Source organism: Delphinapterus leucas, chromosome 10, assembly GCF_059928025.1.
Source record: "Delphinapterus leucas isolate spDelLeu-1000000601 "Yukka" chromosome 10, BTC_Dleu_Yukka2, whole genome shotgun sequence".
Classification (NCBI taxonomy): domain Eukaryota; kingdom Metazoa; phylum Chordata; class Mammalia; order Artiodactyla; family Monodontidae; genus Delphinapterus; species Delphinapterus leucas.
The window spans coordinates 5,744,207-5,771,545 of record NC_143138.1 but is presented as its reverse complement, the minus strand read 5'-3'; the positions used below and the strand labels follow the sequence as shown (position 1 = coordinate 5,771,545).

Here is a 27,339-nt window from a genome sequence, read left to right as displayed (position 1 = left end):
TGGCGTTTGCGGTGGGGCGGTAGGTGGGTGGGTGGGGGAGGGGTCTGCGCATTGGCGCCTGTTTCCCCGCGCCAGGTGCCTCCCAGTAACAGCAAACCGCCCTAGCCTCTCCTGCTTCCTCGTAGAAGCCGCAGCCGAGAGCCGTCGGGCTGCCCTCTCCCCTCCCCCAGCCCGGGACCCTGCGTGGAGCTGCCGTGGACGCGGGCTCGCGACCCACGTGTGATGCCCTGAGCTTGGGAGTCGGGAAGAGCCCGCGCACCCAGGCAGGCCGCTTAGGAGGTGTGTGCCTAGGTCGTTCGCTCTGACCCTGTGTGCTCCTGGGTCGTGCAGGGTGGAAACGAGAGAACATGAAGGCACCTTAAAACATGAAAGGCCCCCAACACGTGTACCGATGTCCACTCGTCCCGTCTGCTTTGAGCTGGGAGAAGGTTACAACCTAGCTACAGCCCGGATTCTCACAGAACCTGAATCGCTTTGATTCTCCAAGCTCTCAACAGCTGTTTCGTGCAGGAAGATCTTTGCCAGTTAAATACCGCACCGCCTCATCTCCGTTCTCTCTTAACCCCTCGCTTCTGCCGGCAGCCCTACTGTCTTGTAGTGTTGAAGCCCTTGTAGGATTCCGGCGCCCCTCAGCGCTGCCCAGGGAATGGCATCCTCGTGTTCATGCCTATTGCATTTTAACCGTATCTGTCAGGTTTGTGTAGAATTCAGGGTGTCTCAAATCTAGTTAGTAGTGTGGGCGTAGTGCATGGGTGTTAGGCCTTAATTATAATTGTTTACATGTGCAATCTTAGTGAACTATTACTTAAATTTTTTTTAAATTACGGTAAAATACATGGAATATAAAGTTTCCCTTAAATATATTTTAGCGTACAATTCAGTGGCATTGGTACGTTTCACGTTGTTGTGAAACCGTCACCACCATCCAGCTCCATAACTATTTCATCTTCCCAAACTGAAGCTGTGTACCCATTGAACACGGACTCCCCAGTCTCCCCTTTCCCCCGCCCCAGCCCCTGGCAGCCACCATTTTGCTTTCTGTTTCTGAATGTGGCTACTTTAGGTACTTCATGTAAGTAAAATCGTGTGTGTGTCAGAATTTCCTTCCTTTTTAAAGCTGAATATGATTCAAATATTTCATTGTATACACACACACACACACACACCCCCCCACATTTTGGGTGTACATTCACCCATGGATGGACTCTTGGTTTACTTCCCATTTTTGGCCCTGTGAGCATGGATGTACAAATATCAAGTTCTTGCTTTCAGTTGTGTTGGATACATACCCACAGCTGAATTGCTGCATCAAATGATAAATCTGTTTGTAACTTTGTGAGCAGCCACTCTACTGTTTTCCATAGTGGCTGAACCGTTTTACATTCTCACCAACAGTTCACAAGTGTTCCCGTTTCTCCACAAGCTAAACAATACTTGTTATTTTCTGTTTCTTTGGTAGTGGCCTTTCTAATGGGTGTGAGGTAGTATCTTGTAGTTTTGTTTTTGTTTTTTAATATTTATTTTGGCTGCGCTAGGTCTTAGTTGCGGCACATGGGATCTAGTTCCCTGACCAGGCATCGAACCCGGGCCCCCTGCCCTGGGAGCTCGGTGTCTTACCCACTGGACCACCAGGGAAGTCCCAGTAACTTGTAGTTTTGATTTGCATTTCCCTAAGGTTAATGATGTTGAACATCTTTTTATGTGCCTACTAGACGTTTGTAAATCTTATTTGGAGGAATGTCTGTTCAGGTCCTTTGCCCATTTTTTAATCAGGTAGTGCGTTTTGTTGTTGTTGAATTATAGGAGGTCTTTTTCTATTCTGGATATTAGCCACTTTACAGCCATGATTTGCATATATTTTCTCCCATTCCATGGGTTGCCTTTTCACTCTGTTGATTTTGTCCTTTGATGCACAGAAGTTTGTGATTTTGATGTAGTACTTTTGTTTTAATTGAAATACGGTTGATTTACAATATATTAGTTTCAGATGTAGTACTTTCTTTAAAAGAAGGTAAGTCAAAGGAAGTTTTTCAGGTTAATTCAAAATTGAGTTATAATTGAAAATATGTCTAGAACCTCCTTGGGTTTTTTTGTGGAACCATTTACTGTTTTCATTATGAAAATCTGTTTTTAGTTCATCTTACTCATTGAAGACTATCGATTGTGAAAATATATGTGTCGAGTTTTATTGCCAGGGTCTAGGGAAAGGGAAATACATAAATAAATGATTGCAATACTTAGGCCCCAGGTCTTTGAGGTTTTCTGGGCTGTGGTTGGCTGTTAGGAGACAGGGAGCTTCCTGGGGCATGGAGTGTCTGACCTGAGTCTTGAAGAATAAAGGGTTAGTAGTTGAGAAAAGAGGGCAAGGATATTTTGGACTTAGTTTGGAAGACCGTGAGCAAAGGTGTGGAGGCCTGAGTCAGCATGGCATGTTTGGGAAACTACACGTGGGAATCAGACCGAAGAAGAATTCTTGCCTTTTAAGGAGATTGGACTTCTTGTTGAATGTTCCATATTGTTATGGACTTCTTGTTGAATGTTCCATATTGTTATGGAACAACAATAAGTACAAGAGTCATGTGGTTAGATCTGTGTTTTAAATAGAGCACTCAGGCAGGTGCAGTGGATCCTCATCTTGCAGGATGCCCATTTGTGAACTTGCCTGCTTTATAAAGTGAATTTGTAACTGCAGAATCAGAGAATACAAAGGGCCTGCTGTCCTGCAGAGAAGCAGAATTGACTGTACATGGAGTGGGTTGAAGAGGGGTGTGACTCACTCTGTTGAAACAGTCCAAGACAAGCAAGGATGGAACAGAAGGGATGGATTTGAGAAGCAGTGAGGTGACAATGGTGACGATGTGGGTGTTACCAGAAAAATTGACTCTGCAGTAAATTGTTTCTTATGATGGGCAAAGAGATCCACATACTACATTAAAGGTCTGCAAATTCAGGGCCAGAACTTCATTAGATAATGAGAGATCTGCAGTTTACTGTGTTTTTTCTTGTCTCATAGCCTGTTGAAGTGCTTATTTCTGTCTTTTGTGTGAAGAGATTGTCTAACTCCCACGTTAGAGTATGCACTTTGGAGAACAAAGGATTATATCTTTTGTCTTGTTAACAAACAACAAAAGAGTGCTTTGCCTGTAGCAGGGCTAGGATTGAGTTTATGTGGAAATATGTGGCTTACCTTTACATTATTAAACTGAGAGAATTTGTTTGTAATCCTTGGGATACCTGCAACTCTGAATTATTATAATGTGTTTGTTTTGTTGTTATAATGTTATTACAAAACCAGCTTAATTTCTGTGGTCGTGTGTGTTTCAGAATCTTTTTTCCCCTCATCTCCACATCTTAAGTTCTGGAGCGCAGTCAGGGTTTCAGAAGTGGTGATTATCCACTTCTGAACAGAATTGAATCCTCCAAAGACTAAGTAAATTCCCATTATATCAGGCCACAGATGCAGATATCCCAAGATCAGTGTAATGGCTTCTGAGTCATATAGAAAAATGTATGTTAACCCTCTGTGGATGATACAAACAATTTGGTCTCTGAGATACTCACTGGAGTAGAGAGGAAATTTCAGGACAATATGGTATGTGGTATGAGAGCAGAATATACCCCGGGATGACTCACCAAAAACAGTTAAAATTCAGAACTTTTTTCCTTAATTGTGACTTATAGTGACTTACAATGAACACTCACCACCCATATTAATAAACACACATGAAGAGCCCCATCGTGCCCTTTGCTCTCAGTGCACGGCCCTCCCTCCTCTAAGGTAACCGGTGTCTTGAATTTGGTGTTTATCATTCTTGTGCATTTCTTTATAGCTTTATGGCTTCTGTGTATGTCCCAACAGGAAGTGATTTTGCATATTTTGAAGGTTTATATAAATGGCTTTATCCTTCTGAAAGTTGCTTTTTTGCTTAACATTTTATTTATGGGATTTATCCTTGTTAATAAACGTAACCCCCTGTGTTCATTTTCACTCACTGATTTGCAGTACCCACCTGTGAGTATGTTAGGTCGTTCCCCCTTTTTCTTTGGCATTATATTCATGCTGTAGTAAACATTATGCATTTCTCTTTCCTTTGTTTAAGAGTTTTTCTAGGGCACATACTCGGGCATGAAATTGCTAGGTATACGTCTTCAACTTTATTAGATATTGCCAAATTGCTCTCAGAAGCACTTTACCAATTTACTGACTGGATAATCCATAGTCCGAACTGGATTTTAACCTTCATACGTTTATGGGAACAGGAAGAGTAAAACAAGCTAGAGATCGTGCCACTTAGCGTGGATTGACTGTGAATTTCATTTTGTCTTTACAGATCTCGGAGAAATTCATTCAAGGCTGTTAGATCACAGACCAGTTATCCAAGGTGAAACCCGTTATTTTGTGAAAGAATTTGAAGTGAGTATTTGAAACCTATTTTGTAAAAAGACTGCCCTAATTGTTAGTGTGTTAATATATGGAAGGGAAATTCCCTAGTTTTAAAATCTATGATTTCTGTTCATGTGTTCATAAAATATACAAAGCATTCAGAGGCATTGACATGAATGGAGGGAGCACGAGAGTAGGCAGCAGGTGCCTTGGGCTCCAGTTCTGGTGCCTGCTCTGGGGTGTTTACTGTCTGTTGAGCTCAGGTTTTCAGGTATAAAATGAGATATAATGAAAAAAATGATTTTACAGATGAATGGGTCAGTTTTGCAGACCGATTTTCTATATATTTTTTTCTCATTTGGGGCAACAGCATCTACCGAAAGCACTCAAGTTAAAACAGAATCGCCCTTGGCTATTCCCTCCCCTTTAGGTTACATTCAATGATCAAGGCTTCCAAATGCTACCTAACAAACCTCTGTCCATTCTGATTGGTATGCCTGCTTTATCAACCCAGTCAAATCCAGTCTTCATCCTGCTGCCAGAGCGCTCTGACATTAACTTTTAAAAACCTTTGATATCATTTTCTGTCTACAGGACAAAGCCCGGCATCCTTCTATGACCCGGCTCCTATCTTTCTACCTTTACCGTCTCCCACCCCACCTTGTGTGCTATGTCCCCACAGTCCTGATGCACTAGCCTGCCATTCTGTTTCGTTTGACTGTGATTTTGCACATGTATAATTGGTTCACTGTGCGTTGAATAGTAACATCCCAAGCTACTGTTGGGTAGGTGGTAAATGATGTTACACAAGCAGTTTTGTGATTTTGTGGAAGTCGGGGTTTTCTTTTTCTTTTCTTTTTTGGCCTCGCGGCTTGCAGGATCTTAGTTCCCCGACCCGTGATTGAACCCCCTGGCAGGGAGAGCACCAAGTCCTAACCATTGGACCGTCAGAGAATTCCTGGGGTTTTATTTTCAAATGAGACTCCAACCAAGCAGGAAGTCTAAACCTGCTAAAAGGAGAGAACCTTTCCATAGACCCTTTAAAAGTACAGAAAGCCTGTGGTACAGAGCACTCAAAAGAGAAACAGAGCTGCAGCATTAGACACCATTTCTGGGTTCAAGAGACTCAAAATCTGCGTAATATCTGCTTCATGGAGTTATTGTGAAGATTAAAGGTGTGTGTATCTTAGAATATTTTCTGGTACCTAGGAATAACTGTTAGTTATCTTTGTCATCATTACTATTGCTGTTGTAGAGTAAGAATAAGTATCCCCCAGACAGAAAATTAACCATAGACTATTCCCTCATCATGCTATGTAAAGATTATTAACAATTGAATAGTGAGAACAAACTAGTGGGAATAAAGTCTGGGCACAGCACGGTGGGTACTCTGCTCACGGTCTGACAAGGTTAAAATCAAGGAGCTGTCCAGGCTCCATTCTTATTTGGTGTTCAGGGTCCTCTTTCTGACTTACAGGATTTTGGCAGGACTCAGTTCCTTGCCCAGGTAGACGAAGTTCCCATTTCCTTGCTTGCTGTCGGCCGAGGCCGCTCTCAGCTCCTAGAGGCCACCCATATTCCCTGCCACACGGCCCCTTCCTTCTTCAAAGACATAAGTGAAGTCTGCCTTTCATGCTTTAAACCTCTCTTACCGAGAAGAGTCCCATCCCTGTTAAGGACTCACCTGATGGAGTCAGGCCCTCTAGGGATAATCTCCTTTTCTTAAAGTCAGCTGATTTGGGGCTTTAAGTAAACCTGCAGAATATCTATACAGCAGCACCTCAGTTAGGGTTTGACTGAATAACTGAGAGGTGTGTATATCCTAGGCGTGGTGCTCTCAGGGACCATCTTGAATTCTGCCTTCCATGAGCTCTTATTACTACCTATATTTTCCTTACTTTTTGCTTAGTTATTGCCCGTTGTCCTTCCTAGAATAGAGACACTTACCTTTCTTATGCTCTGTTGTGTTCGAAGTGCCTGAAAGAATGTCTTGTGCATTGTAGGGTAGGTACTTAATATGATTCAAAAGCACAATTAACAGAGCTTGGCCTAAGACCTGGCTTTTCCAACATCCTTTCATAAGTCATCTTTTTTTTTTTTTTTGCCAGTCTGGTTAATTTGAAATGCTAAATAGCTTTTATTTTTAAAAAGTTTGTAAATGTATCTCTAAAGGCCTACTTTATATTAAAAGAAGCATAGAATTTTGGAATTGAGATGGCTTCTCTAATCTAACCCCACCCACCCACCCCCCCTTCACTGAGCCCAGAGATGGAAAGAAATGTGTGGAAGGTCACACAGCTGATTAGTGGCTGAGTGCTCATTAGATAATGTAGGTGGTTCCTGTGAAAGGGCTGTACAAGCAAGACTGAGTCTTGAATGGATGATGAAAGAAGTGTTATTTCATTTATGCTGCGGAATATGTTACATTGAAGAGCTCACTCCCTTTTGAAGCCAACACCTCTGTTAACTGGGGCCGAGCGAAGAGGGGCGTGTGCTTGAGAGGAGAGCAGTTACCTGGGTTCCGCGTTGTTCAGCTCTCCAGGGTCTCTTTGGAGACAGGGCTGTGCTGAAGCATAAAAGAACATGGGCCTTGGAGCTGGACGTGTGACGTATCTGGGCTCAAATCCTGGTATCCCTCTTCCTAGCTGTGATTATTTGCTTTATTAAGGCCTAGTTTCCTCTTTTTTAAAACGGGAACAATAATACATACTGCAGAGTTTTTGTGAGGATTAAGTAATGTATCATTTTTTAAATTCCGTGGTATGTCGATGTTAGGCAGGTGTTGGTAACTGTTATTATTAAGAGAAAGATGGGAGCAAGTAAAATCAAATTAAAATTGTATTCAGAATTTGCAATACTTTGAGTTTTGGTTCAGTTTTTAATATCTTTAGGGAAAACAGCGATTTGCTAAGCAAATGGCATAGACATCTCAGGAAAATGTTTACTAAAGAGTAAAATTTTCACACTGGGAATGACAGATGTAAGCTTATTATAGAAAGTGAAACAAAATGTCTTCAGCACTTATTTTGTGTGAGACCTCATGTCAGGAACCAGTGCTGTATCCCTGAGTAAGACAGACGGGCCCAGCCTTTATGCAGCAGGGCAGGCTCGTGTAGTCACTGAAGAATGGTCTCTGAAGGGCTGAAAAATATTTCGTCAGCTGCATTTGCGCTCTCTCCAGCTAATTGGTCACATGACTCCTCTTCTTGAAAAGTACTTGATGCCATCCTTTCACGCAGTCACCTCCCCAGTCCGTCTTTTTTAGTGTCTCCTGGAAGCTTTCCTGTATGTCAGGCTCGGCTACCTTTTCTGTCTGTTACACACTAACCTTTCCCCTCAAATTATGAGAGAAAAGCTGAAAGCATTTTAGAGATTTAGATTTGAATAGATATGTGCATTACTTACCATTCTTTTCTATCTTGGCCCAAATAAAAACATCCTCTATTTAATAAAAGTGGTCTTTCCCCAGCGTCACACGGCTGGACCGGAGGAACGGGGAGGCAGAGCTGTCAGGGCTTCCTACAAGTTTCGTCTTTTTTTAAAAAATTGAAGTACAGTTGATTTACAATGTTTCAGGTGTACAGCAGAGTGATTCAGTTATACATATATATATATATATATATATACACGCATACTCATACATATATATGTATATTCTTTTTTAGATTCTTTTCCATTACAGGTTATTACATGATATTGTATATGGTTCCATGTGCCACACAGTAGGTCCTTAAGTTTTGTCTTCTCTAGGTCACTTAAATGTGGTTCACTTGAAGAAAAACTGGCTAGCATTTAAAAGGAAACTCGTTTATAGTTTATATATTTTTAAAAGTTAACGCAGACGGCAACGATAATCCTTTTCTTTATAAAATTTTCTTTCTAAAAGAAGGGAATAAGTGCCACACGGTGGCAGCATTACTTAAATTATCGACCTTCTATTATAATACTTTAAGCTCTCTTTTTGTGATTGTTAGTATTTCAGGACAGTTGACTGTCCTGCTCCCAACTGCACACAGCTCTTTTATTCCCCCCGATTCCAGTAAATACTATGAACAGAGATCCCGGCAGGGCCCCTCCAGTGAGCCTGTCTGGTTGTGTCAGCGAGTAAAGACATGATCTTCTGCACTGTTATCTTTCCAGCTGCAGAGACGCTGGGGCCTCTCTCCTGTGGGACAGAGGGGAGGCCGTGCAGGTCAGCGTTTATGAAATGCTTAGGGGCCGTGCAGTCCTGCACGAACTCATCTTCAGCAAACTTCAGTCTCTGACTGCTTTATTGACTTGTTCCTGAATACCTTGGTGTATCATAAGGAAGGTGTTTGGTCACTAGTGACAGACACCTGAGGAGAGTGGCTTTCCTAAGTGCTTACTTTCCTCTCACGGCAGCCAGAGCCTGGGGCAGGTGTGGCAGCCCTAGGCCATCAGCTCTTCCTCCAGCTTTTCCTTCTTCCTCACTGCCGTGGTGCCCTCACCCCAGGCTTACGCTCACAGGGTAGCTGTGGGAGCCCAGCCATGGCGCGTGCACTTCATGCAGCAGAAAGGACGGCAGGGGGGCGACGGCTAGCTGTGTCTGTTACGCGCAGGTTTACCGCCACGTGGTATTTGGGTGTTGAGAGGAGGAGAGGAGGGGGATGGATCCAGAGCTGTCTGTCACACCGGATACGCAAAAATAGATACGAAACAGTCTCTACCTTCAGGAATTTACAGTCTGCGGAGAACAAATTGTAATGGTGAAATTATTATGATAAAATAAGCACAAAGTGATTGAAATCTCAGAAGAGGAGATAACTCCCAGCTGAGCTGGGAGGGAAATCTTCAGAAGCGGGGCTGATACTTGAACTGAGAAAGAAAAATAGGTGTTAGAGAAATAGGGAAAAAATGGAGGAAATGTTGATTAAAATTGAGGCAAAAAATTTTGTTAAAATAAGTAAATGTTGATTAAAATTGAGGCAAAAAAATTTGTTAAAGTAAGTACAGTAGTTATAGGAGGTGTGAGGGTTCTTACTGCTGCGTCTGAATGTGAGTTGTACTGATAAAAAGATAAGGTCCCGGGCTTCCCTGGTGGTGCAGTGGTTGAGAGTCCGCCTGCTGATGCAGGGGACACGGGTTCGTGCTCCGGTCCGGGAGGATCCCACATGCCGCGGAGCGGCTGGGTCCGTGAGCCATGGCCGCTGAGCCTACGCGTCCGGAGCCTGTGCTCCGCAACGGGAGAGGCCACAACAGTGAGAGGCCCGCATACCGGAAGAAAAAAGAAAGATAAAGTCTCTTAAAAGGCAGGGCAGGCAAGAGTTTCATTTGACATCTGATCTCATTTTTGTTAGGTTGTAAGAGTAGCTGTCAGAGTATTAAATATCAGGAAGAAGTCGATCCCATGTACATGTAATAGATTCACGTATGTATGATAACGGTTTTAAAACTTGTGAGAAAAAAAAATTGTGGGACTGAGCATTTTGTGATGGAAAGAAAATTTTAAATATTACATCGGCCTCTCATTTCCTCTCTAATACTGTCGTTACATCTTTAATGTAAATATTACAGTGACTGTACCAACATTATGAACAATTGCTAACATTTTGAAGCATTTAGTGCCAGGCACTGTCTTGAAGCACATTACCTGAGCGCTTGTTATTAATTTCAACTTGAGAAAAATTAACTGTATATGTAATTTTATGGGGTGTTATACATCAGAAACCAAGCTTCATTGGTGCTGTGCTTTGCTCTGAGAATTTTCACCCCAGAAATAATATTCATATAACAAATAAACAGATGTTGGTTTATAGTCTTCCTTTTTTTTTTTTTTTTGCGGTACGCGGGCCTCTCACTGTTGTGGCCTCTCCCGTTGCGGAGCACGGGCTCCGGACGCGCAGGCTCAGCGGCCATGGCTCACAGGCCCAGCCACTCTGCGGCATGTGGGATCTTCCTGGACTGGGGCACGAACCCGTGTCCCCTGCATTGGCAGGCGGACTCTCAACCACCGCTCCACCAGGGAAGCGCAACCAGGGAAGCCCTATAGTCTTCCTTTTGTAGTAGGTGTCAACCGTATACCTTAGCCAAAAATATCAGCGTAAAAACAAGCACATACCAGATGGGCCTATTTGTTGTTTAAATTAATTATTGTCATTAGTGGGCTGTTAGAGAGGTGACGGTACAAATTCACTTACTATAACATGTAATTTAAGGCTAAACAATGGCTATAAGCGAGAGAGCCTAACCAGGTCACATGCTGTGGCTCTGTCTTCTGGCCGTGTGAAGACAGCCTATCAGAAAACGGAAGGAGAGGGGAGGGCATATGAAAAGGAGACTGTCCTCAGTTGTTGCCTTATCAGTATTAACTGGGAGGGAAAGGATGCTATTGCAGATTAGATTCTGAGGGAGAGGGAAAGGCTAGAGACAGAAGAGGTGACCACCTAATACTAATCTTGCTTAGAGTAGGGAACCAACAGACAGTAGCCAGAGTGGAGACCGGGGTATTGTAAGAAGTATTAGTGTAAACATAACCATGAGAACAAAAACGCCAACTTTTTAAAACACTGAGATACCCAAAAGAGAGAACAAATAGACCGCGTGACCACATAGAGAAAGATGATATACGTTGTGGGTGTGTGTGTGTTAATCAGCGTGACTCCAAGTGAAATAAGAAAAGTCTGTATATCGTGTTTCTGTTTAAGAAGGAGTTGAAATATATTTATACATAATGTGTATATACACACACATATATGTTCATATACGCATCTGTGTATACATACACATACCTATGTATACATGTGGATGTATATCCTTATAGTTAAGACAATGGCAGGATAAAAATAATTATCTAAAGAGAGTGATAGAGGGAATAGGATACAAAAGATAGTGATAGGAACTAGACTTTTTTGAATGTATATATTTTTAGATGTAGTTTGGGAGCCATGTAAATATTTTACATAATTTAAAAGAGAATTAAATTTTAAGGAGCAATCCCTAAAAATCAAGTAACATGTAAAAAAGCAAACCTATTTTCCTAGAAGGTGGCATTGCCACGCAGAGAAATTCTTCCAGGTAACTTTAAAACGCAGTAATTTGACTGTGTACATTTCTAGTGGAATACCCTTGAGAACAGAAAGTTAAAAAAAAAAAAAACCTGAAATTATTTTCAGTAATTTTGTTAATTCTGGCACTGGTATTGTTATTTCATTGACTTGGTGATAAAGCAAATGAGTAACTCTGTTGGTATTTTGAGAATTGAAAAAGAAACATAAAGACAGGAGGGTAATTAAAAATCCTGTAGTCCCGAATTTAAGGGTTTTTTTAAAATCATTTATTTATTTATTTTTGGCTGTGTTGGGTCTTCGTTGTGGTGCGCGGGCTTTCTCTTGGTGTGGTGAGAAGGGGCTTCTGTTCGTTGCGGTGCGCGGGCTCTAGGCGCGCAGTCTCAGTAGTTGTGGCTCGCGGGCTCTAGAGCGCAGGCTCAGTAGTTGTGCACGGGCTTAGTTCTCTGAGGCATGTGGGATCTTCCCAGACCAGGGCTCGAACCCGTGTCCCCTGCATTGGCAGGCGGATTCTTAACCACTGAGCCACCAAGGAAGTCCCCTGAATTTAAGTTTGATTATGAATGTGAACTTAAGATGTTTCTTTCTTTTCTTTTCACAAAAATACCTATTTCCTAGCCTTGTCCACTCAAAGGGCTAGAAATGATGACTGACCCTTAGTGCTCAGTCTCTAAATACCAGTGGTGTTTAGAGACCTGCTGATTCCAAGTCTGGGTCAGGAAATGGACAAGAAGAGCCTGGAGCATCAGGTCGAACTAGAAAGCAAAGAAGCTACTAAGGAGCACTGGGGTTTGGACTGAAGCGTTCCAGAGCCAAGGTAAATAGGCTCTCCCTGGAAATAGGATGATTTCAGCATCAGGGAGGACAAATACTGCAATGGGTTAAAAACTTCAGATATTCCTATGACTCATAGGAATGCGTGGAAACATACAAAAAAGAAACCTTTAGCAACTTTAGGAAACCAAACCATTATTTTTGAAACTGGTGAATAAAGAGAAATAATCAAATGTTTTATTCTGCCTTTCATATGAGCATATCTCAGAGTAACCAAATAGTTGTCGAGGGGAAATTTCTCTTTATGGAAGTATTCCTGCTGATAAATGAATACGGAATGTTACCACCATCCTGTTGAAAGTGCACAGCCCACGTCTGAAGTATTCCTTTTTTTTTTTTTTTAATTTTATTTTCCTTTTCTTATACAGCAGGTTCTTATTAGCTATCTATTTTATACATATTAGTGTACATACGTCAATCCCAATCTCCCAATTCATCACACCACCACACACACACCCCCTCCCCACTTTCCCCCCTTGATGTCCATACGTTTGTTCTCTACGTCTGTGTCTCAGTTTCTCCCTTGCAAACTGGTCCATCTGTACCATTTTTCTAGATTCCACATATAAGCGTTAATAAACGATATTTGTTTTTTCTCTTTCTGACTTACTTCACTCTGTATGACAGACTATAGGTCCATCCAGGTCTCTACAAATGACTCAGTTTCGTTCCTTTTTATGGCTGAGTAATATTCCACTGTATATATATAACCACATCTTCTTTATCCATTTGTCTGTCACTGGGCATTTAGGTTGCGTCCATGACCTGGCTATTGTAAATAGTGCTGCAGTGAGCATTGGGGTGCATGTGTCTTTTTGAATTATGGTTTTCTCAGGGTATATGCCCAGTAGTGGGATTGCTGGGTCGTATGGTAGTTCTATTTTTAGTTTTTTAAGGAACCTCCATACTCCATAGTGGCTGTATCAATTTATGTTCCCATGAACAGTGCAAGAGGGTTCCCTTTTCTCCACACCCTCTCCAGCATTTGCTGTTTGTAGATTTTCTGATGATGCCCATTCTAACTGGTGTGAGGTGATACCTCATTGTAATTTTGATTTGCATTTCTCTAATAACTAGTGATGTTGAGCAGCTTTTCATGTGCTTCTGGGCCATCTGTATGTCTTCTTTGGAGAAATGTCTGTTTAGGTCTTCTGCCCATTTTTGCATTGGGTTGTTTGTTTTTTTAGTATACAGCTTGCATGAGCCGGTTTTATATTTTGGAGAGTAATCCTTTGTCTGTTGATTCGTTTGCAAATATTTTCTCCCATTCTGAGGGTTGTCTTTTCGTCTTGTTTTTAGTTTCCTTTGCTGTGCAAAAAGCTTTGAAGTTTCAGTAGGTCCCATTTGTTTATTTTTGTTTTTGTTTCCATTATTCTAGGAAGTGGGTCAAAAAAGATCTTGCTGTGATTTATGTCAAAGAGTGTTCTTCGTATGTTTTCCTCTAAGAGTTTTATAGTGTCCAGTCTTGCATTTAGGTCCCTAATCCATTTTGAGTTTATTTTTGTGTATGGTGTTAGGGAGTGTTTCAATTTCATTCTTTTACCTGTAGCTGTCCAGTTTTCCCAGCACCACTTATTGAAGAGACTGTCTTTTCTCCAGTGTATATCCTTGCCTCCTTTGTCATAGATTAGTTGACCATAGGTGCATGGGTTTATCTCTGCACTTTGTATCTTGTTCCATTGATCTGTGTTTCTGTTTTTGTGCCAGTACCATACTGTCTTGATTACTGTAGCTTTGTAGTATAGTCTGAAGTCAGGTAGTCTGATTCCTCCAGCTCTGTTTTTTTCCCTCAAGGCTCCTTTGGCTATTTGGAGTCTTTTGTGTCTCCATACAAATTTTAAGATTTTTTTGTTCTAGTTCTGTAAAAAATGCCATTAGTAATTTGATAGGGGTTGCATTGAATCTGTAGATTGCTTTGGGTAGTATAGTCATTTTCACAATATTGATTCTTCCAATCCAAGAACATGGTATATCTCTCCATCTGTTGGTATCATCTTTAATTTTTTTCATCAGTGTTTTATAGTTTTCTGCATACAGGTCTTTTGTCTCCTTAGGTAGGTTTATTCCTAGGTATTTTATTCTTTTTGTTGCAGTGGTAAATGGGAGTGTTTCCTTAATTTCTCTTTCAGATTTTTCATCATTAGTGTATAGGAATGCAAGAGATTTCTGTGCATTAATTTTGTATCCTGCAGCTTTACCAAATTCATTGATGAGCTCTAGTATTTTTCTGGTAGCATCTTTAGGATTCTCTATGTATAGTATCATGTCATCTGCAAACAGTGACAGTTTTACTTCTTTTCCAATTTGTATTCCTTTTATTTCTTTTTCTTCTCTGATTGCCGTGGGTAGGACTTCCAAAACTATGTTGAATAGTAACGGTGAGAGTGGACATCTTGTCTTGTTCATGATCTTAGAGGAAATGCTTTTAGTTTTTCTCCATTTGCTGTGGGTTTGTCGTATATGGCCTTTATTATGTTGATGTAGGTTCCCTCTGTGCCCACTTTCTGGAGAGTTTTTATCATAACTGGGTGTTGAATTTTGTCCAAAGCTTTTTCTGCATCTATTGAGATGATCATATGGTTTTTATTCTTGAGTTTGTTAATATGGTGTATCAAATTGATTTACATATGTTGAAGGATCCTTGCATCCCTGGGATAAATCCCTCTTGATCGTGGTGTATGATCCTTTTAATGTGTTGTTGGATTCTGTTTGCTAGTATTTTGTTGAGGATTTTTGCATCTATAGTCATCAGTGATATTGGTCTTCAATTTTCTTTTTTTTTGTAATGTCTGGTTTAGGTATCAGGGTGATGGTGGCCTCATAGAACGAGTTTGGGAGTGTTCCTTCCTCTGCAATTTTTTGGAAGAGTTTGAGAAGGATGGGTGTTATTAGCTCTTCTCTAAATGTTTGATAGAATTCACCTGTGAAGCCATCTGGTCCTGGACTTTTGTTTGTTGGAAGATTTTTAATCACAGTTTCAATTTCATTACTTGTGATTGGTCTCTTCATATTTTCTATTTCTTCCTGGTTCAGTCTTGGAAGGTTATACCTTTCTAAGAATTTGTCCATTTTTTCCAGGTTGTCCATTTTATTGGCATAGAGTTGCTTGTAGTAGTCTCTTATGATGCTTTGTATTTCTGCGGTGTCTGTTGTAACTTTTCTTTTTTCATTTCTAATTTTATTGATTTGAGTCCTCTCCCTCTTTTTCTTGAGGAGTCTGGCTAATGGCTTATCAATTTTGTTTATCTTCTCAAAGAACCGGCTTTTAGTTTTCTTGATCTTTGCTATTGTTTTCTTTGTTTCTATTTCATTTATTTCTGCTCTGATCTTTATGATTTCTTTCCTTCTGCTACGTTTGGGTTTTGTTTATTCTTCTTTCTCTAGTTCCTTTAGGTGTCAGGTTAGATTGTTTATTTGAGATTTTTCTTGTTTCTTGAGGTAGGCTTGTATAGCTATAAACTTTCCTCTTAGAACTGCTTTTGCTGCATCCCATAGGTTTTGGATCATTGTGTTTTCATTGTCATTTGTCTCTAGGTATTTTTTTATTTCCTCTTCGATTTCTTCAGTGATCTCCTGATTTTTTAGTAATGTATTGCTTAGCCTCCATGTGTTTGTGTTTTTTACGTTTTTTTCCCTGTAATTCATTTCTAATCTCATAGCATTGTGGTCAGAAAAGATGCTTGATATGATATCAGTTCTCCTAAATTTACTGAGGCTTGATTTGTGACCGAAGATGTGATCTATCCTGGGGAATGTTCTGTGTGTACTTGAGAAGAAAGTGTAATGTGTTATTTTTGGATGGAATGTCCTATAAATATCAATTAAATCTATCTGTTCTAGTGTGTCATTTAAAGCTTGGTTTCCTTATTAATTTTCTGTCTGGATGACCTGTCCATTGGTGTAAGTGAGGTGTTAAAGTCCCTCTATTATTGTGTTACTGTTGATTTCCTCTTTTATAGCTGTTAGCATTTACCTTATGTATTGAGGTGCTCCTATGTTGGGTGCATATATATTTATAATTGTCCTATCTTCTTCTTGGATTGATCGCTTGATCATTATATAGTGTCCTTCCTTGTCTCTTGTAACAGTCTTTATTTTAAAGTCTATTTTATCTGATACGAGTATTGCTACTACAGCTTTCTTTTGATTTCCGTTTGCATGGAATATCTTTTCCATCCCCTCACTTTCAGTCTGTATGTGTCCCTAGGTCTGAAGTGGGTCTATTGTAGACAGTATATAGGTGGGTCTTGTTTTTCTATCCATTCAGCAAGCCTGTGTCTTTTGGTTGGAGCACTTAATCCATTCATATTTAAGGTAATTATTGATATGTATGTTCCTATTACTATTTTCTTATTTGTTTTGGGTTTGTTTTTTGTGGGTCATTTTCTTCTCTTGTGTCTCCCACTTAGAGAAGTTCCTTTAGCAATTGTTGTAGAGCTGGTTACGTGGTGCTGAATTCTCTTAGCTTTTGCTTGTCTGTAGAGCTTTTGATTTCTCCGTTGAATCTGAATTAGATCCTTGCCAGGTAGAGTAATCTTGGTTGTAGGTTCTTCCCTTTCATCACTTTAAATATATTGTGTCACTCCCTTCTGGCTTGTAGAGTTTCTGCTGAGAAATCAGCTGTTAACAATATGGGAGTTCCCTTGTATGTTATTTGTTGTTTTTCCCTTGTTGCTTTTAATAATTTTTCTTTGTCTTTAATTTTTGTCTATTTGATTACTGTGTGTCTTGGCGTGTTTCCCCTTGGGTTTATATTGCCTGGGACTCTGAGTTTCCTGGACTTGGGTGGCTATTTCCTTTCTCATGTTAGGCAAGGTTTCGACTGTTATCTCTTCATATATTTTCTCGGGTCCTTTCGCTCTCTCCTCTCCTTCTGGGACCCATATAATGCCGATGTTGGTGCATTTAATATTGTCCCAGAGGTCTCTTAGGCTGTCTTCATTTCTTTTCATTCTCTTTATTTTGTTCCGCAGCAGTGAATTCCAGCATTCTGTCTTCCAGGTCACTTATCCGTTCTTCTGCCTCAGTTATTCTGCTATTGATTCCATCTAGTGTGTTTTTCATTTCAGTTACTGTATTGTTCATCTCTGTTTGTTTGTTTTTTAATTCTTCTAGTTGTTTGTTCTTTAATTCTTCTAGGTCTTTGTTAAACATTTCTTGCGTCTTCTCTATCTTTGCCTCCATTCTTTTTCCAGGGTCCTGGATCATCTTCACTGTCATTATTCTGAATTCTTTTTCTGGAAGGTTGCCTATCTCCACTTCATTTAGTTGTTTTTCTGGGGTTTATCTTGTTCCTTCATGTGGTACAAAGTCCTCTGCCTTTTCATTTTGTCTATCTTTCTGTGAATGTGGTTTTTGTTCCACAAGATGCAGAATTGTAGTTCTCCTTGCTTCTGCTGTCTGCCCTCTGGTGGATGAGGCTATCTAAGAGGTTTGTGCAAGCTTCCTCATGGGAGGGACTGGTGGTGGGTAGAGCTGGGTATTGCTCTGGTGGGCAGAGCTCAGTAAAACTTTAACCCGCTTGTCTGCTGATGGGTGGGGCTGGGTTCCCTCTCTGTTGGTCGTTTGGCCTGAGGCGACCCAGCACTGGAGCCTACCCAGGGTCTTTGGTGGTGCTAATGGCGGATTCTGGGAGGGGTCACGCCAAGGGGAGTACTTCCGAGAACTTCTGCTGCCAGTTTGCTTGTCCCCACAGTGAGCCACAGCCACCCCTCCTCTGCAGGAGACCTTCCAGCACTAGCAGGTAGGTTTGGTTCAGTTTCCTATGGGGTCACTACTTCTGGATCCTGATGCTACACTACTTTGTGTGTGCCCTCCAAGAGTGGAGTCTCTGTTTCCCCCAGTCCTGTCGAACTACTGCAGTCAAATCCCACTAGCCTTCAAAGTCTGATTCTCTGGGAATTTCTCCTTCTGTTGCCGGACTCCCAGGTTGGGAAGCCTGACGTGGGTCTCAGAACCTTCACTCCTTTGGGTGGACTTCTGTGGTATAAGTGTTCTCCAGTTTGTTAGTCACCCACCGAGTGGTCATGGGATTTGATTTTATTGTGATTGCGCCCCTCCTACCATCTCATTGCGGCTTCTCCTTTGTCTTTGCATGTGGGGTATCTTTTTTGGTGAGTTCCAGTGTCTTCCTCTTGATGACTGTTCAGCTGTTAGTTGTGATTCCGGTGCTCTCGCAGGAGGGAGCGAGCACACGTCCTTCTGCTCTGCCATCTTGAACCAATCTCTACCTCTGAAATATGCTTGCAAACAATTTAACAAAACAAACCGTGAATCTGATCAACCCTCTAGTTCTAACTACTAATTTACAGGAGAGAGAAGAGACAAAAGGATATCTTAAATCACACCATTAGGATTCATTCAGTTAAAAAACAGATTGTGGGAAACTGTGCAGAACAGATGACTCGCTTTTTTTCAATAAGTTGCAAGGTGGACAAAAAATGGAAGGGAAATCTATAGATTAAAAAGGATTTAGGAAACATACTAACCAGTTGCAGTGTATGAATCTTATTTAGATTTTGGTCTAAACGAACTGGGGTATAGAAGGAAACTTCGGGATATTTGAGGTAATGTGAGTACTTCGTTGATATTTAGTATTGAAGAATTATTGTTGAGAAAGAGAGTGAGTGGGCGGGTTGGGGCAAGGGGAGGAGGATATGGGAGAGGGGAAGGGTGCTGTGGTTTCATTATTTTTTTATTTTTTATTTTTAAAGAGGAATCCTTGTTTTTTAAAGGTAGATGTTGAAGTATTGCTTTAAAAGAATCTAGGATTGTGGGTAGGGGGCTGTACGGAGTGTTACAGGGGGAACAAAGTCAGCCACAAGTTGAAGCTTGGTGATGAGTACATGAGGATTCATTCTTTCATTCTCTCTCAACTTTTGTATAAGTTTAAAATTTTTTATTATGGAAAAATTCGAGTAAAAATCTGACCACAGCTGCTCCATAAGAATGGTTCAAAACAAAACCCCCAGTAACTAACATTATTTCCTTACAATCAAGTTTACCACCCTTTTTAAAGTAAACTTTTCGTCTTGTATTATTTTAAGGTTTACAGTAAAGTTACTAAGGTAGTACAGAGGTCTCCTGTACGTCTCACCCCCCCCCCTTGTTTTGTTTTGTTTTGTTTGTTTGTTTGTTTAGGTTGCGTTGGGTCTTCGTTGCTGCGTGTGGGCTTTCTCTAGTTGCGGTGAGCGGGGGCTACTCTTCATTGTGGTGTGAGGGCTTTTCATTGCAGTGGCTTCTCTTGCTGTTGAGTACGGGCTCTAGGTGCACGGGTTTCAGTAGTTGTGGCTCGCGGTCTCTAGAGCGCAGGCTCAGTAGTTGTGGCGCATGGGCTTAGTTGCTCCACGGCATGTGGGATCTTCCTGGACCAGGGCTCGAACGTGCCCCCTGCATTGGCAGGTGGATTCTTAACCACTGCGCCACCAGGGAAGTCCCCTCCCGTTGTTAATGTTTTACATTAATTACCATACTACATTGGTAAAAACTAAGAAACTGACATTGATACATTACTGCTAATGAAGCACCAGACTTTATTTGGATTTCACCGGTTTTTCCATTGCCGTCCCCTTCCTGTTCCGGGATGTAATCCAGGGCACCACCCTGCATTTAATTGTCATGTCTGTCTAGTCCTCTTTGATCTGTGACAGTTTCTCAGTCTTTCCTTGTTTTTCTTGATCTTGACAGTCTTGAGTCCTGGGCAGTATCCTGTAGAATGTCCCCCAGTCTGGGTTTGTCTGCTGTTCTTCCTAAGATTATACTGGGTTTCTGGGCTTTGGGAAAGAGTACCAGAGAGGTTAAAGTGCCTTTCTTGTCACATTACATTGGGAGGTGCGTGCTGTCACCATGACATCACTGATGAGGTCACCTTCATTGACTCCACTGTAAAGTTAATATTTTTCTCATTCCCTGCTCTATTCTTTGGAAGCAGGTCACTAAGTCTAGCCCACCCAAGTGGAAGGGTGGTTTAAGCTCAGCTTTCTGAAGGGGGGATGGGCTGGGGGTCCCCAAGACCACCCCCAGGTTCATTGGTTACTCACAGGACTCAGCATGTGGTTGTACTGGTGGCTGAACTCTATTATGGCAAAAGGATGCAGAGCAAAATCAGCAAAGGGAACGGGTACATGGGGAGACTCTACAGGAAGCCAGGCAGAAACTTCCAGGGATGCCCCCAGCAGTGAGTTGTGACAACGCGCATGAATAGTGTCTCCCAGGGAAGCTCGTCTCAACCTGGGGGTCCATGGTTCTTACTGGGGACTGGACAAGTAGGCACACTCTGCCTAGCATGTATCAAAATTCCAGACTCCCGGAAGGAAAGAGGTGTCTTACACCTCCATGGGAGCTGTTTTCTGGTCAAGTTCCCAGCCCCCAGCCGAAGGCCAACCTTGCAGGCAGGCCTTTGTAAGGAGGAGGTCTCAGGCACTCAGTGTTAACTCTTCTCTGTACAGGGAAGTTCCCACATACTATTACTTTTACAACACATTTTTAGTTGAGAAATCTGGAATCAGATGAAAAATACAGAGCATAATAATAGAAGCTTTATGATGGTAAGAACAACAAAATCAAATTTAAAACCAGATCATTTCTTTCTTTGCCACAGTTGAAATACATGGAGTCTAGGTCTCTTCTTGTTCTTTTAGTATTTCTCATGCCCAGTTTTTTTTTTTTTTTTTTTTTTTTTTGCGGTATGCGGGCCTGTTGTGGCCTCTCCCGTTGCGGAGCACAGGCTCCGCACGCGCAGGCTCAGCGGCCATGGCTCACGGGCCCAGCCGCTCCGTGGCATGTGGGATCCTCCTGGACCGGGGCACGAACCCGTGTCCCCTGCATCGGCAGGCGGACTCTCAACCGCTGTGCCACCAGGGAAGCCCCCCTCATGCCCATTTTTAAACATAGGTATAAAAATATTACATTGCAACTTTTGAAGCATTTCGTAATTTAAAAAGATGCCTCCAGGTTGTGACCTCATTTATTGCCAAATAATTAGAAGAAGGCTGGGTAAATTTCAGTAGTAGGTAATAACATAACCAAAACCTGGGTGGAAATCCCAGAAAGTAATTACTAAGATTTAAGACACAATATGTACTAGCTGTTTACTTTCTTTTAATAGGAAAAACGTGGTCTTCGAGAAATGCGAGTTCTTGAAAATTTGAAGAATATGATCCATGAAACAAATGAACATACTCTTCCCACGTGTAGGGAAACAATGCAAGACAACTTAAACCAAGTTCTCCAGAGATGTAAGCCAGAGATTTTTTTATATTGCTTTATTTCAGATGCATGCTCTGCCAAAATGGACGTCCTTGAGTACTTGCTGAGAGATGGAGAGAGAATTCTTAAGCGGGAGCCAGGAGAGGGAAGTCACAGATAAAGTGCTTATCTAGCAGTTAGTGTGTGTTGCCCTTGATGCTAAGAGCATTAATCTCCAAAGCAAGATGGGTGCACAAGATAATCCTTCTAGGATGTAAGACAATCGAAACATTTTTTACCTTAAAAAAAAAAAACTTATTCATAAGAAAAAGTTTGATGACCAGTAATTAGGATATGAAATGAAGCTTCTTTTTCAAACAGGATACTAGAGTTTTTAACTAAAAAAAAAACAAACCTGTCAAAAACGTTTATGTTTTATCACTTTTTTCATTAAGCAGAATATTTTAACATGGAGAAATGTTTGCTTAAAAGGATATTTATTAAACATATTAAACTATAAAATAAAAGGAGTTTTATTAGTAACTGAGTTTAAAATTAGAGGTGTATCAGAAACTCAGCGCTTCTCAGATCCATATTGACACTGTTCAGTTTGTCCAAGGACAAATGATGCTGGTAGATAACGATGGAGGGCAACATGAAACAATATCTTTCTGGGAAGAAAATAGCAAAACTGGAGGGTAATGTAATGTCCTATGAGGGAAGGTAGCAGGGGGGCTTGGTTAATGACTGAGTTACGTAAGAGCATATGTGTGCAAGTCCAGGTTAGCCTGGGTCCTCTGATGCTCAGAGGAGCTTGGAGAGGACAGACCTCCCACAATCACATTTGGTTTCTTTGAGTAGAAGAGCAAAGAGTCTAGAATTGACTTCAGGCTTTGCATGGTAACTGCAAACACACCCTTGTTCGTTCAACCATCACTTCCTTAACCTTGACAAGCTTTCTAGTCATTACAGTAAAAGTAAAACTCAAATTATTATTGATAGAAATGCTTATGTTTACTTTCGAGATGTACTTATAACTTTCCTTGTACACACTTTGAGTATATAAAAAAATACTGGATAAAACTTAGTAAGAAAAAGAAAACTGTGAATGGTTGTTTTGACTTGTTTTGTTCTTGGGCCAAAGCTATTTCTGACGTGAGGCCTCATGCCAAAAGTATAGTCTTCACAATGAAATAGAAAAGTTTTACAGGTAACAGGGAATCCAGACTGTAAATGTATTCTGCTAAAAGAAAGAATTAAAGCACACAGAATGTGAAGTAATAATGAAAGTTTTAACCTCTGAGGACTACCTTATTGTTAGCATTAGAGACATGCGGTGGCTTTGGAGTTAATTTTGTTGCTAGAAGCAGGAATGGCTTCCTCAGTAGGCTCCAGCCTAAGTATTTCCTTGTAGCTATTATCATGAGCCTAACGGGGATAATGGAGATAATTATCTGCTTTTAGAGCCAATGTAGTTTTAAAAATTGGCCTGGGCCCAGCTGTTGTTCCTGCAGGATTTCATGTTTAAAAACTTTACATTTTGAGCCATGGCGCTGGCTTGCTTATAAAAGTGAGTTTATCTAGGCAGTATACTCTGATCTAACTAATACTTTACAAGGTTAGTGACAGTTGAGTTTTGTTTTGTGCCTGTTAGTAGATCTGTCTCATTTATCTCTTCTCTGCATGTTTGAGGGCTGAGCTGGGAGTGTGGTTGGCTGAGAATCTTAGAACTCGGTCGTGTGGATCTTAAGCTATTGGTCGATCGTTGTGCACAAAACTGAGCAACTGTGGAGCATTAGGGGGGAGACGTCTCGGCTTGTTTGGATGGAGACGGTTACAGAATCCTAGCTGAGTGTTTTAGCATTGGATGAGCAGAGGCTTCAGAACCAAAACTCACCTGTGGTTCCTTAAAAAACACAAAAAGTAAGTGAGAGCTCTAGGAGGGTACATAAGAGTAACCCGTAAAGTACGTTTTTCTCATCCTAGTGTCTGTGTTCTACTTATTATTTATTTCATAGACTCGTAAACTTCACCATGTTTGTTGTCTCAAGATCTTGCTTAGCATTGAGGACCCAGCCTTTGATTTTAGAGGCTAAGAAGGACAGAAAGCCTTTAGGTTATTCCGCATTCAAATTAACTAAATTTTAAGAGCAGTGACTTTATTTTTTATTATTTAAACAAAAGGATATATGCCTAAGTAATAAGAAAGTAGAAATAAAGAAGAAAATAAGAAAGAAAAAGAAGCAAGAAATCACTTTAATTGCCTCAAGATAACCATTGCTTTTTAACTTTGGTGAATATCATTCCCGACATCTTTTTTTTTTTTTTTTGGTGGTACACGGGCCTCTCGCTGTTGTGGCCTCTCGCGTTGCGAAGCACAGGCTCCGGACGCGTAGGCTCAGCGGCCATGGCTCATGGGCCCAGCCGGTCCACGGCATGTGGGATCTTCCCGGACCGGGGCACAAACCCGCGTCCCCTGCATCGGCAGGCGGACTCTCAACCACTGCGCCACCAGGGAAGCCCTGGAAGGTGGATTCTTTACCTCTAGACCACCAGGGAAGTCCCAGTCCATTTTCTTTTTCTCATTTTTTGGGGGTTGGAGTGGTTATGGTGAGGTGAGGAGTCTCAGTTCTTTATAGACTCTGTGTTCCTATTCTTGGCCACCACTTTTTAAAAATAAATTTATTTATTTATTTATTTTTGGCTGCGTTGGGTCATCGTTGCTGCGTGCGGGCTTTCTCTAGGTGCGGCGAGCGGGGGCTACTCTTTGTTGTGGTGCACGGGCTTCTCATTTCGGTGGCTTCTTGTTGTGGAGCACGGGCTCTAGGTGCGCGGGGCTTCAGTAGTTGTGGCTCGCAGGCTCAGTACTTGTGGCTTGCGGGCTCTAGAGCACAGGCTTAGTAGTTGTGGCGCACGAGCTTAGTTGCTCCACGGCGTGTGGGATCTTCCCAGATCAGGGCTGGAACTCGTGTCCCCTGCATTGGCAGGTGGATTCTTAACCACTGCACCACCAGGGAAGTCCTTGGCCACCACTTTTCAAAGTTTAAATATAATTATATAATTCCTCGTTGTTCAGTAAATGATGGATTTTTTTTTTTACCTTTTTAAAAAACTGTTAATTTATTTTATAAGGTACTTAGGGGGCTAAGTTTGTCTGATTTTGCTTCACTCTCCCTCTGTAGCTAGAAAACTTTAAGAACTCATTATGACTTAAAATACTAATTTTTAGTAGCACTTGACTAATTAGATTTTTTACCTGTATTTTCCTCATTGACCATCTTAACTGTGTAAAGTAAATATTTATCACCCTCTTCCCAACACATTTATAGTTGAGGAAACTGAAAGTGTTTTAACATCCATGGTTCTCCCTAATAGTTGGAGGAACCGCCATGCAGACTTAGTGCTTCTGCTGCCAGAGCTCAAGCTCTTTGAACTTCAGAATGACGCTCCTGCAGAAGAGGTCATAAGGAGAGTCCGCCTTTTCTCCTGGATTTCCTCCTACAGCACAGGCTCCTCCTTCTCAGTCTGCTTTGTTAGTTTTCACTTCTCTCCTTGACTTTTGACGTTGGGGTGCCCTACGGCTTGGTTCTGGGACATCTTTTCCGTCTGTACACACTATTTGTTCATTGAAATGAATGAATGAGAATTCAGCCAACATCTCCTAATACCAAACCAGAGCTACTTTCTTAGGTGTGTATTTGTGGTTTACACATACACACTGTGACACAATGAATTTGTTTCTCTTTTATGTGAGGACACAGGGACACTGCTAGCTGTTGCATGTCACAATTACTGTGTGTGGTGCTAATCTCCTCAAGTAATCTTTTGGTTTAGAGAAAATAATTTGATGAATTCCTAACTCCTTAAAGTCAGTATAGCCTCCTGGGACACTGAGACAGCTGGGGAAGTGGCTTCCTACTGAGTCAGGAATGACCAATATGTGGTGTAGAAGTGATAGGGTTAGATACATGGCCCTTTTCCTCTTGGAGTCTCTACTTGTGAAGAAAGGGGAAGAAAGGGTAGTTAGGTGATTTTCTTAGATTTTAGAAGAGCAGATTTCATTAAATTCAGAAAGCAAACCTTTTTTATCATGTGGATAAAGAATGAAAAATTTCAGGGACTGAAATTTCTAAAAATGGATATTCTAAGTACAAAGATAATCCTGATAGGGAACTAAAGTGTGCCTTTGTCCGATGTGTTCTAATTAAATTTTTAAAGTATATAACAAATGACAACATATAAATATCATAGTCCTGTAACTCTTCTTTTAGATGAAGCCCAGAATGATCTGAAAATGATGAAGCACCCAAAGACCACAAAATGGGTTTTTTAAGAGTTATGTTCAGAGCCAAGAAAAAAAAAAAATACAGGAAATGATAGAACCACCACTCGGGAGAGATGATGTAATATTAATATACCACAGAAAGAAGGCAGAGCTAATCAACTCCTATTTTGTTGTGTTTTCAGCTTTTCTATTAGAACAAACAATGATTGGGAACCTTAATTTTTAGTACTAAAGTGTTATCTTTGATGTGACTAAAATGAATGGTTACTGATAAAAACATGACTTTTTAAAAGCTGAACCCTCCCCTTTGTCATACTCTCTCAGGGAGGGGCCTAACATTTTTCTGAAAGAGAAGTCACAGCCCCTGCCCTGTATGGAACTTTGAACTTGGGGCTGGGTTGAGTGGGGTGGAAAGGCGTAATTGTGAAACAACTGGGTAAAATTGTTTAAAGCAAATGCAAGATAAAGTGGTAGGATATACACATACCTGGTTAAAGAATTTCAAATAAGAGAAAATCCTTATAGGGAAAGGATTCAACTGGAGGGCTTTATGAAGGCACTAAACCTTGAACTGGGCTTTTGAAACATGTAAACATTTTAATTAGAGGAAAGGAATAAGGAAAGCACTTTCAGTAGGGAGAGGACAGTGCATAGAATAATAGCCACAGTAACATTTCTTGACTGCTTACCATGTGTGAAGAACTGCTCTGAGTGGCTTTTATTATTAATCTTTCAATTATTTTTAAGCATACCACGTACTGCATTATCTCATCCTTTTCTCATGTCCATTCTGAAGCCCTCTTATTAGTTGTTATGTTCATTTTACAAATGAGGAACTAAGGTTCTGAGAGATTAGGAGCAGCAGCAGTAGCACCTGGCACATAGCAAACGCTCAGTAAATACCTGACAGACGGCTGCATGAAGGAGCGAGCACACAAGCCCAAGGGCAGTCACACGCGTAACTAAAGTTCAACTCAAGGTTTGACTGAGGAAGGCTGACTCTTAGCCCACACACCAACCAGCGAAGTAAGTGAAAACGTTTGTGTACAGAAATAAAACGGAGCGGGTAAAGGAAGAGGCTTGAACAACTGATGGATTAAAACCAGTTTCATTGTTGAGATTATAAGAGAGGTAGAGCCCTGAAGGTAAGAGCCGAGTCTTAGGGTCAGGGGTCTGATTTTAAGTCCTGCTTTCTGCGCCCGTTAGTCATATTACCTCCTTGAGTGATGTTTCACTGTGTTTGTGCCTCAGTTTTTTACAGATGACAAAAATCTGTAAAATGGGATAGTGATCCTCACTTAGTAGGAAAGTGGAATTAAGAGGAGTAATACATGGAAAGTACTTAGCACACTTCTTGGCACATAGTAATACTCAGCAAATAACTACAATAATTATTACTAGCAATTTTAAGTCATTACAAAAGGGAAATGACTCAAAAGAAAGCAGTCCAGAGAAACGTGAATCTGGCAGTGGCAGCCAGGATGAATTAGAATAGGTGAGAAGAATAGTAGAAAGTCGTCGAAGCATTCTGGGTGTCAAGTCCTGCCTGCAAGAGAGCAGGGGTACCAGTGAGGAAGGGGCAGGGGAAGTTAATGAATCAGAGAGACTCTGTAAAGTCTACATCC

General features: G+C 41.2%; 1 protein-coding gene across 3 annotated transcripts in view; it reads left to right on the top strand.

Moving 5' to 3' along the window:
* The window catches only part of BLOC1S5 (biogenesis of lysosomal organelles complex 1 subunit 5), a 58,868-nt gene that overhangs the window by 290 nt on the left and 31,239 nt on the right, over window positions 1-27,339 (top strand). For all 3 annotated transcript variants that reach the window (XM_089918273.1, XM_089918274.1, XM_022586625.2), the window contains exons 2-3: window positions 4,332-4,414; window positions 21,350-21,479. In XM_089918273.1, the coding sequence (XP_089774399.1) occupies window positions 4,332-4,414; window positions 21,350-21,479 (213 nt within the window). The remainder of the gene's footprint in view (window positions 1-4,331; window positions 4,415-21,349; window positions 21,480-27,339) is intronic.